This window comes from Pollachius pollachius (genome assembly GCF_949987615.1).
Source record: "Pollachius pollachius genome assembly, chromosome: 17".
Classification (NCBI taxonomy): Eukaryota; Metazoa; Chordata; class Actinopteri; order Gadiformes; family Gadidae; genus Pollachius; species Pollachius pollachius.
The window spans coordinates 18,226,315-18,241,314 of record NC_136950.1 but is presented as its reverse complement, the minus strand read 5'-3'; the positions used below and the strand labels follow the sequence as shown (position 1 = coordinate 18,241,314).

The window sequence follows — 15,000 nt, the reverse complement described above, 5'->3', positions numbered from 1 at the left end:
GATAACTTAGTGTAATAAGTTTGACCTACCGGCCGTCAGACAGATGGGCAGCAGCAGGCGGTAAACCAGCCCTGAAACCATCTTCAAACTGGTCTTCAGTTTCACTGGATCCTCTTCATCATCTTCACTCCTACGGGATCCTCTTCATCATCTTCACTTCTACGGGATCCTCTTCATCATCTTCACTTGATAATCTTCATCGTCTTCATTTAAACTTTCTTCATCCTCTTCCCTTAACCATTTCCTTCCTCCTCTCATCCACTGGAGATACTTTATGTTCTAGGTTCTGAGGACTTCTCGGAGTGAACCTATTTGAAGTCTTAAATTCAATTCTTAGACTCTACTCTTTAATTAGGGAGTATTAAACCAGACTTTTATTCTGATATTCAAACGGACTATTAAGATAACATTAAAACAGATTGTTCAAGTTTAAAATTAAATTATTCTGATATTCAACCAGACCGTTAAATTATTAAACCGGACTATTATGAAAATATATTAGGCTATAACAGATTATTCAAGTTTTAACCGGGATGGTCCTGATATTCAACCAGATTATTATAATATTGAACTGGACTATTATGATATTTAAACCGCCTTTTAAGTATTAAACAAGACTATTATGGTTATATTACAGCAGACAATTACACGTCTAAAACCAGACTACGATATTGATGTTCAACCAAACTTTAAAGAAAATATTAAACGAGATGGTTTAGGAGGTAAAGGTCCAGTTAATTCAGCATTTGCTGTTAAACTACTTAAAATAAGTACTTTAAATAAACACATACACAGATATAAACACATGAGTGTGCGTGAGTCCTAGAGCGACTCGAGTCCTAAGCGCGTCCAGATGTGAACTCGCGACGTGTCTCCTGAGCGTCCAGAGAATCTCACCCTGAACCACACTGGACCAAGACTAACCCCCCCGACCCTCTCCTACGACCACCGGGCTCCACTCCGGTTCTGGATCTGAAGCGTAGGCTCTTCTCCTTAGTCTTTCTGTTGTTATCTCAAACTTTTCCCGTCTTCTTTTGCTTCTTCTTCTTCTTCTCTCTGTTTTTCTCGCTCTTTTCCCGGATCGACTCCTAGCAGAAGTCCTGCGCTCGCCCCCGCCTCCCGCCCCCCCGCTGGGACGAGCCGCGGCCCCGCCCCGCTGCTCGCTGACTGACAGCATCCTAGGTCAATCAGCGGGCTGCAGATGTTTGGACCTCAGCCAATCAGCGGGCTGCAGATGTTTGGCACTCGGCCAGACTCCACCGATGTCTTGACGTCACGTCCACGTCTCAGAGGAAGCTAGCGAGACCCCAGACACACACAAACACAGACATACACTCACGTAAGCGCACGCCCGCACGCACACACACAGACATAAACGCGTAAGCGCACGCATGCGCACACACATGCACGCGTCTACCTGTCTGGTAGACAGACACAGTGGCGTCACTAGGCTCTTTTATTCGGTGCTAAATCCACGGATATTATTTGATTAGCCCCGAATATAATTGTTCGGTAACAAATATATATTTATTTTTATTTCTATTTATTTATTTATTGGTATATTTGCTGGTAACTATGGAATGCATTAATTCAATTTAGTCAAGAATTGATGAAATGATTCTAGTTAATATTGGTAGTTAGTTATTTAGAGAGAAACATCGGGATTCCAGGGACATCTCAAAATAAAGTAGCCTAGTCCTTCTAGATAGTCCTTCTGGCAAGAGAATAAATCAAAATAAAGTAGCCTAGTCCTTCTAGATAGTCCTTCTGGCAAGAGAATAAACAGTTTAAAAACATAACCGGACTGTGTGTGTGTAAGGTCTGTCTCACTTGTATTTATTTTACTCTGAAATAACTTGAATGGAACTTAAGATGTTTGGGGATAAGCAGCACAGCAGCAAGGTAGCCATTTAAAGCTATAATAAATGGCGTATTTTGTTTATTTACGTTAAGCATTATGAAAAAATTTGCAAACACAATAAAGCATACAAAAACAGTTTGCCGGGGCTTTTCCCTTTGGGCTAAGCCCCGGATGTTCATGAAACCTAGAAACACACATGGGCAGACATGCCAACACACACGCACAAACACTAAAACCGCTGCTGGCCATTTCGGTGCCCTACGCGAGCGGGGGGGGGAAGGGGAGCCTCTTTTTATATATTAGGTAAAAACATATAATTGCCAAAATTGAGTGATAGGTTATGCAATGAAGAAAAAACAACGGTGGGCCTCTTCATAACTAATTTATATATTTTTTTAATTCAATAATGTAATAACTTTTTTCTTTTTTTTTACAAACCATAATTTTTGGTGCCCCTTGGTGCCACTTGGTGCCCTACGCACTCTGCGTATAGGGAGCGGCGGGCCTGCACACACACACACACACGCACAAGTGTGCCTACTCGTCTTTCTGCCTGCCTACCTGGCTGTCTGTCTGCCTACATACCTAGGCTGCATTAATAGTAATTGTATCAGGAGTTACTTACACTATTAATGGAAATACAGTGGTACTAGTAAAGTTATCGGGTTAGGCTTTAACTCGAACCCTAACCCTACCTAGAGGTACAGTATACACAGTAATACTACTAAGTATAAGGGGTAGGGTAAAGTTCTGCTCAAAATCGAACCCTACCTAGAAGTACTAATACTATTAATGTAATAATAATAATAATAAAAATAATAACAATAATAATAATAATATATAGTGGTACTAGTTAAGTACTGAGGTTGAGCTCTAACTCTAACCCTACATAGAGGTGCGTAACACTAGTGCGACGAATACAGTAGTGGAGAACTAGGGTTAGGTAAAGCTCTTACCCTACCTAGAGCACAGCACCACCTGGTATCCAGAGGGCGGTATGACAGGTTAGAACAGCGGCGCCTGGTGCCCAGAGGGCGCTGCGACACGTTACAACAGCACCACCTGGTGTACACAGGGCGCTATGACACGTTACAACAGCACCACCTGTTGTACAGAGGACGCTACGACACGTTATAACAGCGGCGCCTGCTATCCAGAGGGCGCTATGACACGTTATAACAGCGGCGCCTGGTATCCAAAACAACAGCAGCGCTATGACAAACAGGATAAAGTAAGATAGTCCTTTAATAATCCTAGGCAGGAAAGTTGGGTCAGATTCATGCACACACACACACACACACGCACGCACGCACACACACACACACACACACGCACACACACACACACACACACACACACACACACACACACACACACACACACACACACACAGTCATACACTACGTATTTACAAAGATACATTATTTGGAAGTGCACTCTAATAGACAAATAGAGCACCTCTTCACATAAGATTCATACAATAAAAACTTGAACATCTATTAATATATATTATATCTGATAGCTAGGACATGAGTAACATTTCTAGACATGTTATGTTGTTAACATGTTAAATGATGTTGGAAAGAAGACAGGTTGTGTACGCATCATTTATTTTTGATTAAATAGAAGTTAATACATTTTTAATGGTTAATGGAATCCCAGAAAAAACAAAATGATCAGAAAACATTTTAAATAATTAATAAATATTGGCGTGGTTAAACTCTAACCTTCCACTAGGGGGCATCGTTATACTGTAGCCTGACACTAGGGGCCGCAGTTGGGGCGTGGTTACATTCTAACGTGAAACTTGGGGCGTGGTTACAATTGAACGTGACAGTGGGGGCGTGGTTACATGCTAACGTGACACTAGGGAGCGGAGTTAAACTGTATAATGACATCAGGTGTGTGGTTTAACTGCATCCTGGCAATAGGGGGCGTGGTTAAATCAAACCTGACATTAGGAGTTTGGGGAAGCAGTAACCAGGCACTAGGGGGGCATGGTTCAATTGTCACATGACAAAAGGGGCGTGGTTCAACTGTAAGACGATCCTTACAGTAAAGGGGGGTTTAACTGTAACCTGACACTAGGGGGCAGTGTTCAACTGGGGAGTAGAGGGGGCAGAACCTGGGTAACGGCCAACTATTTATACAAAGGTCCAACAGAAGATTACATTCTTTTTTAAATGTGTACATTTAAGGATCCACCCTGTATAATGTAAGAAGGGAAACTGAAACAAACTGAGGATAACTACCATCACCACTCTATAACTTCATCCCTCTATAACCTCGGCCATCACCCTGTATAACTTCACCCATCAGCCCTCTATAACCTCAGCCCTCTATAACCTCACCCGTCTACACCCTCACCCATGTATAGCCTCACCCCTCTCTAAGCCCCACTGAGGTGTGTGTGTGTGGTCGTGCGCTGTGTGCTAGTATGAAGCAGCGGTTTGCACTCTGTAGATACATAGAGATGTGTGCATATACAAGTAAGCATGCATGTGCTTTCAGTGGTCAGGGGGGACCAGGAAGTGCTGTAGGAACTGTTTAAGTGGTTCCTCTGTCTTCCTCACCCATGACGTCGCCATGAGTCTTCACTCCTGCGGTAGAACACGATAAAGTGTTGTAAACTGCAGTTAAGGAACCAGCAACACAAACAAATAGAACATTTCTTCACAAGAGGTAAGATGCTATGAACCGATCACTCTGAATGATTAGTGTATTGTAGTTAAATGCTAGTAGCCTGGACTTTTAGCATAACATGGACTCTTAGCATAACATAGTCTCTTAACATAGGACGGATTCTTAAACTAGCATGGACTCTTAGCATAGCATAGACTCTTAACATAGGATGGATTCTTAAACTAGCACTCACTCATAGCACAGCATAGAGTCTTTGCATGCGGCGATTAGCGATGTAGCATGGAAAGCAGAAGCTAAACAGCAGCCAATCGAACAGCAGCCACTGTGTTACGGTTGAAAGGGCCGTGGCCAATCCCGGTTACCTGTGATGTCATCAAGGCAGAGGATGCTCTGAGGAGACCTCCGTCTCTTTATGGACGGTTACCTTGGTTACTGACAACTCAGGATGCTGCTGTCTAGCTTCTAGGATAGCCTGCGCTAAGGCCTTTGTTAAGTGGAGAGAGAGAGAGAGAGGGAGAGGGAGAGAGGGAGAGAGGGAGAGAGAGGGGGAGAGAGAGAGAGAGAGAGAGAGAGACAGACAGACAGACAGACAGAATGGCAGACATACAGACAAGACAGACAGACAGACAGACAGAATGGCAGACATACAGACAAGACAGGTAGGAAAGAGACAGACGGATGAGTAAGAAGAGAAAATAGATTATGGAAGGTAAAGATAAGGGGGGAAATATAGACCAACGACAAACAGGCAGACAAACAGACAGAAAGACAGAAAGGCAGACAAGCAGACAGACTGACAGACAAATTGATAAGCAGACAAACGGAGAGAGGGGCAGACAGACAGACAGGTAGACAGACAGACAGGCATACAAACAGTCAGGCAGACCGACAGATGGATTGACAGGCAGACAGACAGAAACATTCAGGCAGACAGACAGACAGACTGAATGATAGACTGACAGAAATACAGTTGGGCAGACAGACAGACAGGCATTCACGCAGATAGACAGATTGACAGGCAGGCACACAGACAGAAACATTCATACGGACAGAAAGACAGACTGAGTGATAGACAGACAGGCAGACAGGCTGACAGGGTGAAAAGCAGGCCAACATTCAGACAGGAAGACAGGCAGAAAGACTGGCAGGCAGAGGGTCGGACAGGCAGACAGAGTGTCATAGAGACAGGCAGGCAGAGTGTCAGAGAGACAGGCAGGCAGAATGTCAGAGAGACAGGCAGGCAGAGTGTCAGACAGACAGGCAGACAGACAGACAGGTACCTGGTCGTGGTCTATGTCTGTGTCCCCTGAGATCACGATGCGTTTCTCTATCCTGGTCTCTGAGACGCCGCCTCTCACCGTCTGAATCACAACCAGTCGTTCAACAGTAATAAGCACTACCAGAACTAGGACACAATAATAGCAGTAACTGTAATGTTATTATCATCATCATCAGCAGTATTATTACCATGATTAATATTATTGCAATTATGATAATAATAATCATTATTATGATCAATACTTAATACTTTGTTTTAGTATATACTACGTGTGAAGACTCCAAAAATAAACAAGATAACACTTTGACGGGATTTATTTGTTTTAATTAGCGTGACGAGACGACCGTCATGCAATATACCGAGTTTGAGATCTCAATCATGGGATATTGCCCAATGTCCCGAGATAGCGAACCAATCAAATTGCACCATTTTAGGAGGTTCACGTGTAGCATATACTAATATATGATACGGCTGGTTTAATTATTTACATCACTATTATTACTATTAATATCTTCATTATTAGTAGTAGTAATAGTATTATTATTATTATTATAAGTAACTGTAGTCGCCATAGCATGTACGAAGTTAGATGTAGTATTATATATAATCGATATATGTATATATTGAGATAATATCATAGTATTTACCTTAGTAAGGTGTGTAGTTGTAGTATTTACCTAAGTAATGTAGTGGTCGTAGTATTTACCTTAGTAATGTGTGTAGTGGTCGTAGTATTTACCTTAGTAATGTGTGTAGTTGTCGTAGTATTTGCTGTTTCTGCAGTAATCGTCTGAGAACTCATCAGGACGCCCTCTAGTGGTGTTTCTGTGTTAGCACACACCTAAAATACAAATCGCTATTAAACACTTCCTAATCATTGGACCACAAATCCAACACTAACAACAACTGTTAAATACACCTGTCCACCAGATGTTTCCTTGACAACGCAAATAAATCAATGTGCTCAAAGCACCTCAGAACCATTTTATAATGTTGAGGTAACATCAATAATGTTATAGTGGTTTATTCATTCATTATGAATAGATATTACAGAACACTACAGTATGTGGATTCAGGTCAAGTATTCATTCAGCGAAGATGCTTTTATTCAAAGAGACTTCAGTAGAGACTGGCGTAAGAAGACACACACATATACACACACTTACGTACACAAGCACACACACGCACACACACACAAAGCACAGAAGCCTCCTCACCCCTGGAGCCTCATAGGTCAGAGTCTTCATCACCACAGGAACCTCTTCATCCTGGGAGACACACACACGGAAATGGGTCACACACACACACACACACACACACACACACACACACACATTTACATTTAGGGCATTTAGCAGACGCTTTTATCCAAAGCGACTTACAATAAGTGCATTTGTTACAATAAGTACATTACTAATTACTACTACTACACACACGCACGCACGCACGCACGCACGCACACACACACACACACACACACACAGAAGAGGCTAGCCTGTTAGCTAGTCTGGTGGCTAGTCCGGGAGTTGTGTTTGATCCCCTCCCGTCCTCCATCATATCGAGCTCTAGTGGAGGCTGTGGAGCAGTGGTATTCACTATTTTTTTCAGGAGAGCCGCACTGACAGGACGACGTCAACAGGAGAGCCATTTTTACCGCAAAGTATCAAAAGCTATAAATCCAGTCATAAATAAGTATGCCTGCTTAATAATATGTCCTCCCTGAAGCAGTGTTTCCCACAGAATTTTGTGAAACTGTGGAGGGAACCCGGTCCTTAGCGGGGTCCGGGGGCATGCTCCCCCGGAAGAAAATTTGGTACCTTTTAACCTGGAATGCATCAATCTGGTGCACTTTGAGAGGAAAATTAAGACTTGTGTGACTGTGTGCTATTTTCTGGAATAATGTGGAGACACTGGGTCACATAACATGGAAGCTTTTGAAGAATAAGTTAATAAGAATAAGTCCATCCAAAGAGCACATTCTCTCTTGTTATGCAGGAAAACCGCCAATCTGGCAACCCCGCTGTCAGCGTAGAGCCGAGCAAGTTTAAAAATATTTTCTAGACAAGGCTATATTTCCACCTTTTAATGCCGCTGTTGATTTATTTTTTAAATAATTGTTTGTATTGCTTTTTTAAATATCTGTATTCACTGCATGATCATATCACTGTATATTTTTACCGCCATGCGAGCCGCAAATAGAGGCTTGGCGAGCCGCATGTGGCTTGCGAGCAGCGCAATGAGTAATACTGCTGTGGAGGACAACATGGGGGCGGGCCTGAGAGACATGGTGTTGCTACCTGCTCTTCTATTGGCTTGTCCTCGTCATGTGACTCTGTCTTCACGAAGACGGTCTCCACCTTTTCCGACGTCTGGAATAAAAACAGGAAGAGGAAGAAGTTCATCTGAATGGCTTTAGAATCTCCTCATGAAGATAATGTTCTCCTGTCCAGTACCACTTAGTACAAACACAGCCTTCTACAGCCTAGTACTGGTTATACTGGGAGCTGCCCAGTACAAACACAACCTTCTACTGGTTATACTGGGAGCTTACCAGTACAAACATAGCCTAGTACTGGTTATACTGGGAGCTTCCCTGTACAAACACAGCCTAGTACTGGTTATACTGGGAGCTGCCCAGTACAAACACAACCTTCTACTGGTTATACTGGGAGCTTACCAGTACAAACATAGCCTAGTACGGGTTATACTGGGAGCTGCCCAGTACAAACACAGCCTAGTACTGGTTATACTGGGAGCTTCCCAGTACAAACACAGCCTTCTACTGGTTATGCTTGGAGTACAACCACGGTCTTCTACTCGTAATACTGGGAGCGGCTCAATGTAACCACCGTCTGCTACTGGTTCTACTGGTTACTGCCCAGTCCAACCAATCTTCAACTGGTTCAACTGATATTCAAAGTACCTTCACCAGGCCGTGGGAGGCAGGCACCGACACCTCAGAGTACATCTCCTCTGAAACCTGTCCAGTACCACTTAGTACAAACACAGCCTTCTACAGCCTAGTACTGGTTATACTGGGAGCTGCCCAGTACAAACACAACCTTCTACTGGTTATACTGGGAGCTTACCAGTACAAACATAGCCTAGTACTGGTTATACTGGGAGCTTCCCTGTACAAACACAGCCTAGTACTGGTTATACTGGGAGCTGCCCAGTACAAACACAACCTTCTACTGGTTATACTGGGAGCTTACCAGTACAAACATAGCCTAGTACGGGTTATACTGGGAGCTGCCCAGTACAAACACAGCCTAGTACTGGTTATACTGGGAGCTTCCCAGTAAAAACACAGCCTAGTACTGGTTATACTGGGAGCTGCCCAGTACAAACACAGCCTTCTACTGGTTATGCTTGGAGTACAAGCACGGTCTTCTACTCGTAATACTGGGAGCGGCTCAATGTAACCACCGTCTGCTACTGGTTCTACTGGTTACTGCCCAGTCCAACCAATCTTCAACTGGTTCAACTGATATTCAAAGTACCTTCACCAGGCCGTGGGAGGCAGGCACCGACACCTCAGAGGACATCTCCTCTGAAACGGGCTATACACACACACACGCACACACGCACACGCACGCACACACACACACGCACACACACACACACACACACAAACACGCACACAAACTCTGTTAAGTATAATGTAATGGATCGTAACAGAACATTAAAGATTACCGTAGAATGTACTGGATCGATAAAATCCTAATGTAGCAGTAACAGCAGTATTTCTGATGGACAGACCTGTTGGCCTATCACAGTTAAGCTGCTGTCAGGTGGGAGGGGCTGGCTCTCATCAATTGTGGATTGAACTTCCTCCTCTGGTATCTAGAGACAGATACACAGAAACAGACAGCCAATGAAATATATATATATAAATATATATAAACTGTTCATAGATATAAAGTGATGAATAGATATATAGAGATAGGTAGATAGATATCAAAATAAACATAAACAGATTACTATAGCTAGAGGCAGAGATAGATAGAGTGGGAGATAAAAAGAGATAGATTATAGATTTAAAGAGATGACTAGAGATAGACATAGATAGATTATAGATATAAAGAGATGGCTAGAGATAGACATAGATAGATTATAGATACAATGAGCTGACTAGAGATAGACAGAGATAGATTATATATATAAAGAGATGACTAGAGATAGATGTAGATGAATAGTGATAGATGTATAGAGATAGAGATATGAGTAGAGATAGATGATATAGATAGATGTATAGAGACATAGAGATGAGTAGAGATATAGATATAGTTGATATAGCTAGATGTATAGAGACAGAGAGATGAGTAGAGATAGATGATATAGATAGATATATAGAGACAGAGAGATGAGTAGATATAGATGATATAGAGAGATGTATAGAGACAGAGGGATGAGTAGAGATAGATGATATAGGTAGATGTATAGAGGCAGAGAGATGAGTAGAGATAGATGATATAGATAGATGTATAGAGACAGAGAGATGAGTAGAGATAGATGATATAGATAGATGTATAGAGATAGAGTCTGACCTCCTCGGGCTCCAGGGGTTCTATCATGGGAGCGTCGTCATGCCTACGAAGAGGAGAGTTGGAAAGGCGTTTCTCCCACTCAGTCGGACCTCCTGCTCCTCCTCCTCCCTCCGTCTCCTCCATGAAGGAGCGTCGCAGGGCCTGGATGGTGGACTTGTGGCCCTGCACCTCCTCCGGACTCTCCTGCATTAGAGGAGAGGAGGAGAGAAGAGGGGAGGGGAGAAGAGGGAGTTAGAAGGAGGAGAGAGGGAGGAGAGAAGGGGAGGAGGAGAGAGGGGAGAGGAGAGGAGGGAGGGGAGAGGAGAGACAGAGGAGAGGAGGAGAGAAGAGGGGAGGTTGAGGAGGGAGTAAGAAGGAGGAGAGGAGGAGGTGAGCGGAGGAGGAGGGAGGAGAGAGGGGAGGAGGAGAGAGGAGAGAAGAGGGGAGGGGAGAAGAGGGAGATAGAAGGAGGAGAGAGGGAGGTGAGCGGAGGAGGAGGGAGGAGAGAAGGGGAGGAGGAGAGAGGAGAGGAGGGAGGGGAGAGGAGACAGAGGAGAGGAGGAGAGAAGAGGGGAGGGAGAGGAGGGAAATAGAAGGAGGAGAGGAGGAGGTGAGTGGAGGAGAGGAGAGAGGAGAGAGGAGAGGAGGAAGGGGAGGGAGAGGAGGGAGTTAGAAGGAGGAGAGGATGGGAGGAGATGATATATAACAATATATATATATATATATGTGAGTTCTTCACAACACACCCTTGAAGCAGCATATATATATATATATATATATATATATATATATATAAGAAAATAGCCAAGCATGAGGGTTCACTTTCAAGTACCAACAATTTATTTGTATATTAACTCTTATTAAAAACTAAGATAAATTAAAATAATTCGAATAGATTATAATAGTAATAAAATATAACCAACTCACCTGTGTTCTCCAGTCATCATCTGACTGTTGAAAACAACATCAGACAGATAGACAGGAAGATAGACAGGCAGATAGGCAGGCAGAAAGGCAGGCAGACAGGCAGACGTACAGACACGCAGACAAACAGACATGTCAGAGTATGGATGATTATTATTAATACTTTTATTACTGTTATTATTATCACGATGACTACTATCATTATTATAACGACTATTGTTCCTATTATAATTATTACTATTCTATTATTATTATGATTATTAATTTAAAATAATATGTAATTGTAATTATTATTACAACTATTATCAGTTATTACCTTCTTATTATCATCATTCATTGTTTACTACTAGTATTATTATGATTATTATGATTATTGTTATAATTATTATATATTTTATATTATTTATTTAGTTTTAATGTTATTATTTTATGAATATATTAATATTGAACCTCGGTGGCTGTGAGGTCTCCATCTATTCCAGTGTCTGTTAGATCAGTCTGAGGGGTAGACAGACAGGTTGACAGACATGCGGGCAAACAGACAGACATACAGACAGACAGGCAGACAGGCAGACAGACAGACCGGCAGACAGACAGACAGGCAGACAGACAGACAGACAGACATACATGCGGACAAGTAGATAGACGGACAGAGATAAAGATGAGCACACAGGCAGACAGGTAAACAGAAAGTAAATCAGTCAGACATCAAGATAGACAGACAGTAAGTCAGTCAGACAGACAGATAGGAAGACAAGTAGATAGAAAGAGAGACAGGTAGACAGAGAGGAAAACAGGTAAAAAGAAAGAGAGAAACCAAAGTTAAGTAAAGGTGAACTGGACAGGGTAAACTGAGGAGGCCATCTATCTATATAATGTCATAGTATCACTGTTACTGTGATAACGTGCACGGCAGTGACTTCACATGCAGGAGGTAGCTATACCTATTTACGACAGGTCATACTGCTTTGCCACAGATACATGCGTGCGTGGGTACATACGTGAATCACAACGTACCTTAGTAAAGCCACAGTCAACCAACTTCGTCTGTTTGGACTTTTGTGATTTATTACATATATGTGTTGGTGTTTGTGTGTGTGTGTGTGTGTGTTACCTGTAGCTTTGGGCTGTTCTGAGTTTCCGTAGCTCTGGTATTGTCTTCGTCTGTCTGTAAGACCTCCTCCTCTCTCCTCCTCTCCTCCTCTCTCCTCCTCTCCTCCTCCTCTCTCCTCCTCTCCTCCTCTCTCAATCTCTCTTCCTCCCTCCTCTCCTCCTCTCTCCTCCTCTCCTCCTCTCTCCTCCTCTCCTCCTCTCTCCTCCTCTTCTTCTCTTTCCTCTCTTCCTCTCGCCTCCTCTTCTCCTCTCTCCTTCTCTTCTCCTCCTCTTCCTTCCTCGTGTCGTTCTGCTGGACCACTTCCACCACTGCGTTGAGAATTGAATCATAATAAGAAGAGCAAACACTAGTAAGAGATAATCACTAATCACTGATAATCACTCATAATCCCCAGTCTGGTAACCGTGTTGGCTGATCCACGGCGATTGTGTGTTCTTTTAGTTATTGTGCTTATCTTTAATGCATTATTCGCTACTCAGATGGTAACTATCATCTTACGACCACAACACAGTTCTGGACATAAACGTTAGCCTATACAATGTTTATCGCACACTTCTTCCATCGCTCCAGAGTGGCCACCAGAGATAGTACCACAACGATAAAGGAGAAGACCGAAACTAAGGTTAAAACCGAGCTGTTAGGAGCTTTATAGCGACGCTAGCCCATAGCATCGTTCCCACGGTAACGGCATCGTTCCCACGGTAACGGCATCGTTCCCACGGCTTTCCTATCAGAAACATGTGGCTTTTCTTGCTTATTGTAAATACTGTTGCCTGTGTTTACTGTAAATATATTGTTGTTTCTTTTAACTGTAAAGATGGTTACCTCTTTTTACCGTAGATATTCTTGCTTATTTTGAGTGTTGACATTGTTACTGTTTTTTTGCTCTTGCAAAATCCTACAAGCATGGTCCCTTTCATTCCACTGTACATCGTGAACGTGCGTGTGACGAATAAAGTTGTTGAATGTTGAACACTGTGTGTCATGTGATGACGGGGTCTTGTGATGCAGGTACCTGGTAGGACCAGGGCCACCTCCTCCTCTGACCTCATGGAGGACCTGGAGGGCAGCAGGTCACTCATAGCGTGGCCCTTAGATCCTCTGTACAGCCCGGTGCCCATGTCTACACACACACACACACACACACGCACACACACACACACACACACACAGGGAGATATATGTGAACACACAAACACAAACACACGCACACAGGCAGATATATGAACATACTACTACTACTCTTCGTAGATATATGAACATACAGACACACAAACACACGCACACAGGCAGATATGTGAACACAAAGACACACACACACACATACAGGCACATATATGTGAACGCAAACACACACACACATACAGGAAAATATATGAACACACATACACGCATACATATACTGTATATACTGTATATAAAGGAACAAACCAACTCACACAAAAACATGCCCAACACACACACATATGGACTTAACACACACACACGCACACACGCACACACACACACACACACACACACACACACACACACACACACACACACACACACATATGGACTGACACACACACACCCATACTCACCTATGGAATTAAAACACACACACACACACACATTCGCAGATGTACTTACACACACACACACACACATTTACTCACACACACACACTCTGTCTATCTATCCCTCTAAAAAGCTGCTCGTTGTCAAGACAACGGCATAATCAGCCAATCACAGCTCAGCAGTGAGTGACCAGCCCCATGCAAACTGTGGGTGTGTGCAAGCTTGGAGGAGATTCCAGGACATTTGATCTCACACATGCTAACCAAGCTAAATGCTAACCAAGCTAACTCTAACAGAGCTAACACGCTAAGCTAATGGTAAGCTATCAACCTGCTATAGAGAGGCTAGGACACGCACACCTCCTGGGGCTGGACCTTAGAATCAGAACAAGAGTCCGCTGAGCTTTTGATTTCGATCTGAATCTCAATTAAATATTCCTTAGGGGGTTTGTGCAATTTTGGCCAAATTGAAAGATTTTCCACATCAAGAAATGTCATTTATTTCAAAAATGTCATGGCCCAAGGATATATCAGCCAGTCGTGTAAATATATATAATATACACGCTAACTATTCTGTCGATATATAATAAACATAAGATATGTATATACTGTAAATATTTTGGATGGATAGAAAATGAAACGGTCTACCGGCGACAAACGAAAACAAAGTCACTCAAAAACTGTCAACGGTACTCTGCCCTTTGCTCCCTCTTATTGAGCCATACTTTACTGCAGTTGACATTAATGACCAATGTTTAACGACGTGTCTCTGAAGTGTGACGAACGAGAACACAAGCACAATGCTAGCTGCTATGTCGGTTCTGTAGTTCTCTAGATCACTAACTTTCACCAACTATATTTACTTACATTAGTTTCAGGATTAATTCTGTCAAAAGATAATGAAGCTAATGTGATCTTTATGATCAAATGCAAATATTAAAACATGGCCTTAAACTGAGAAAAATATGAAAATAAAGCTTGGGTTCAGTAGGGGTGCTCACATAGCCTCTCTATTGGTTGGAATCCACCACACTGAGCTTAATCCAATCAGAACCAAATATTCGCACATACTGAGGGGAACCGTTTTTAAT

The 15,000-nt window shown here is 42.8% G+C and overlaps 2 protein-coding genes across 2 annotated transcripts in view; both read right to left on the bottom strand.

Annotated features, from left to right (window-relative positions):
* The window catches only part of LOC307088699 (piezo-type mechanosensitive ion channel component 2-like), a gene marked incomplete at its 3' end in the record, with an annotated part of 8,089 nt that extends 7,078 nt beyond the window's left edge, over positions 1 to 1,011 (bottom strand). Inside the window, exon 1 of the mRNA XM_079754651.1 lies at positions 30 to 1,011. Within this exon, the coding sequence (XP_079610777.1) occupies positions 30 to 81 (52 nt within the window). The 5' untranslated portion in view covers positions 82 to 1,011. The remainder of the gene's footprint in view (positions 1 to 29) is intronic.
* A 3,866-nt stretch (positions 1,012 to 4,877) lies between these two features.
* epb41l3a (erythrocyte membrane protein band 4.1-like 3a) overlaps positions 4,878 to 15,000 on the bottom strand; it is a gene marked incomplete at both ends in the record, with an annotated part of 23,218 nt that continues 13,095 nt past the window's right edge. The window contains 8 exons of the mRNA XM_079754650.1: positions 4,878 to 4,988; positions 5,785 to 5,865; positions 6,523 to 6,624; positions 7,001 to 7,051; positions 8,081 to 8,152; positions 8,707 to 8,763; positions 10,334 to 10,516; positions 13,376 to 13,473. Of these exons, the coding sequence (XP_079610776.1) occupies positions 4,878 to 4,988; positions 5,785 to 5,865; positions 6,523 to 6,624; positions 7,001 to 7,051; positions 8,081 to 8,152; positions 8,707 to 8,763; positions 10,334 to 10,516; positions 13,376 to 13,473 (755 nt within the window). The remainder of the gene's footprint in view (positions 4,989 to 5,784; positions 5,866 to 6,522; positions 6,625 to 7,000; positions 7,052 to 8,080; positions 8,153 to 8,706; positions 8,764 to 10,333; positions 10,517 to 13,375; positions 13,474 to 15,000) is intronic.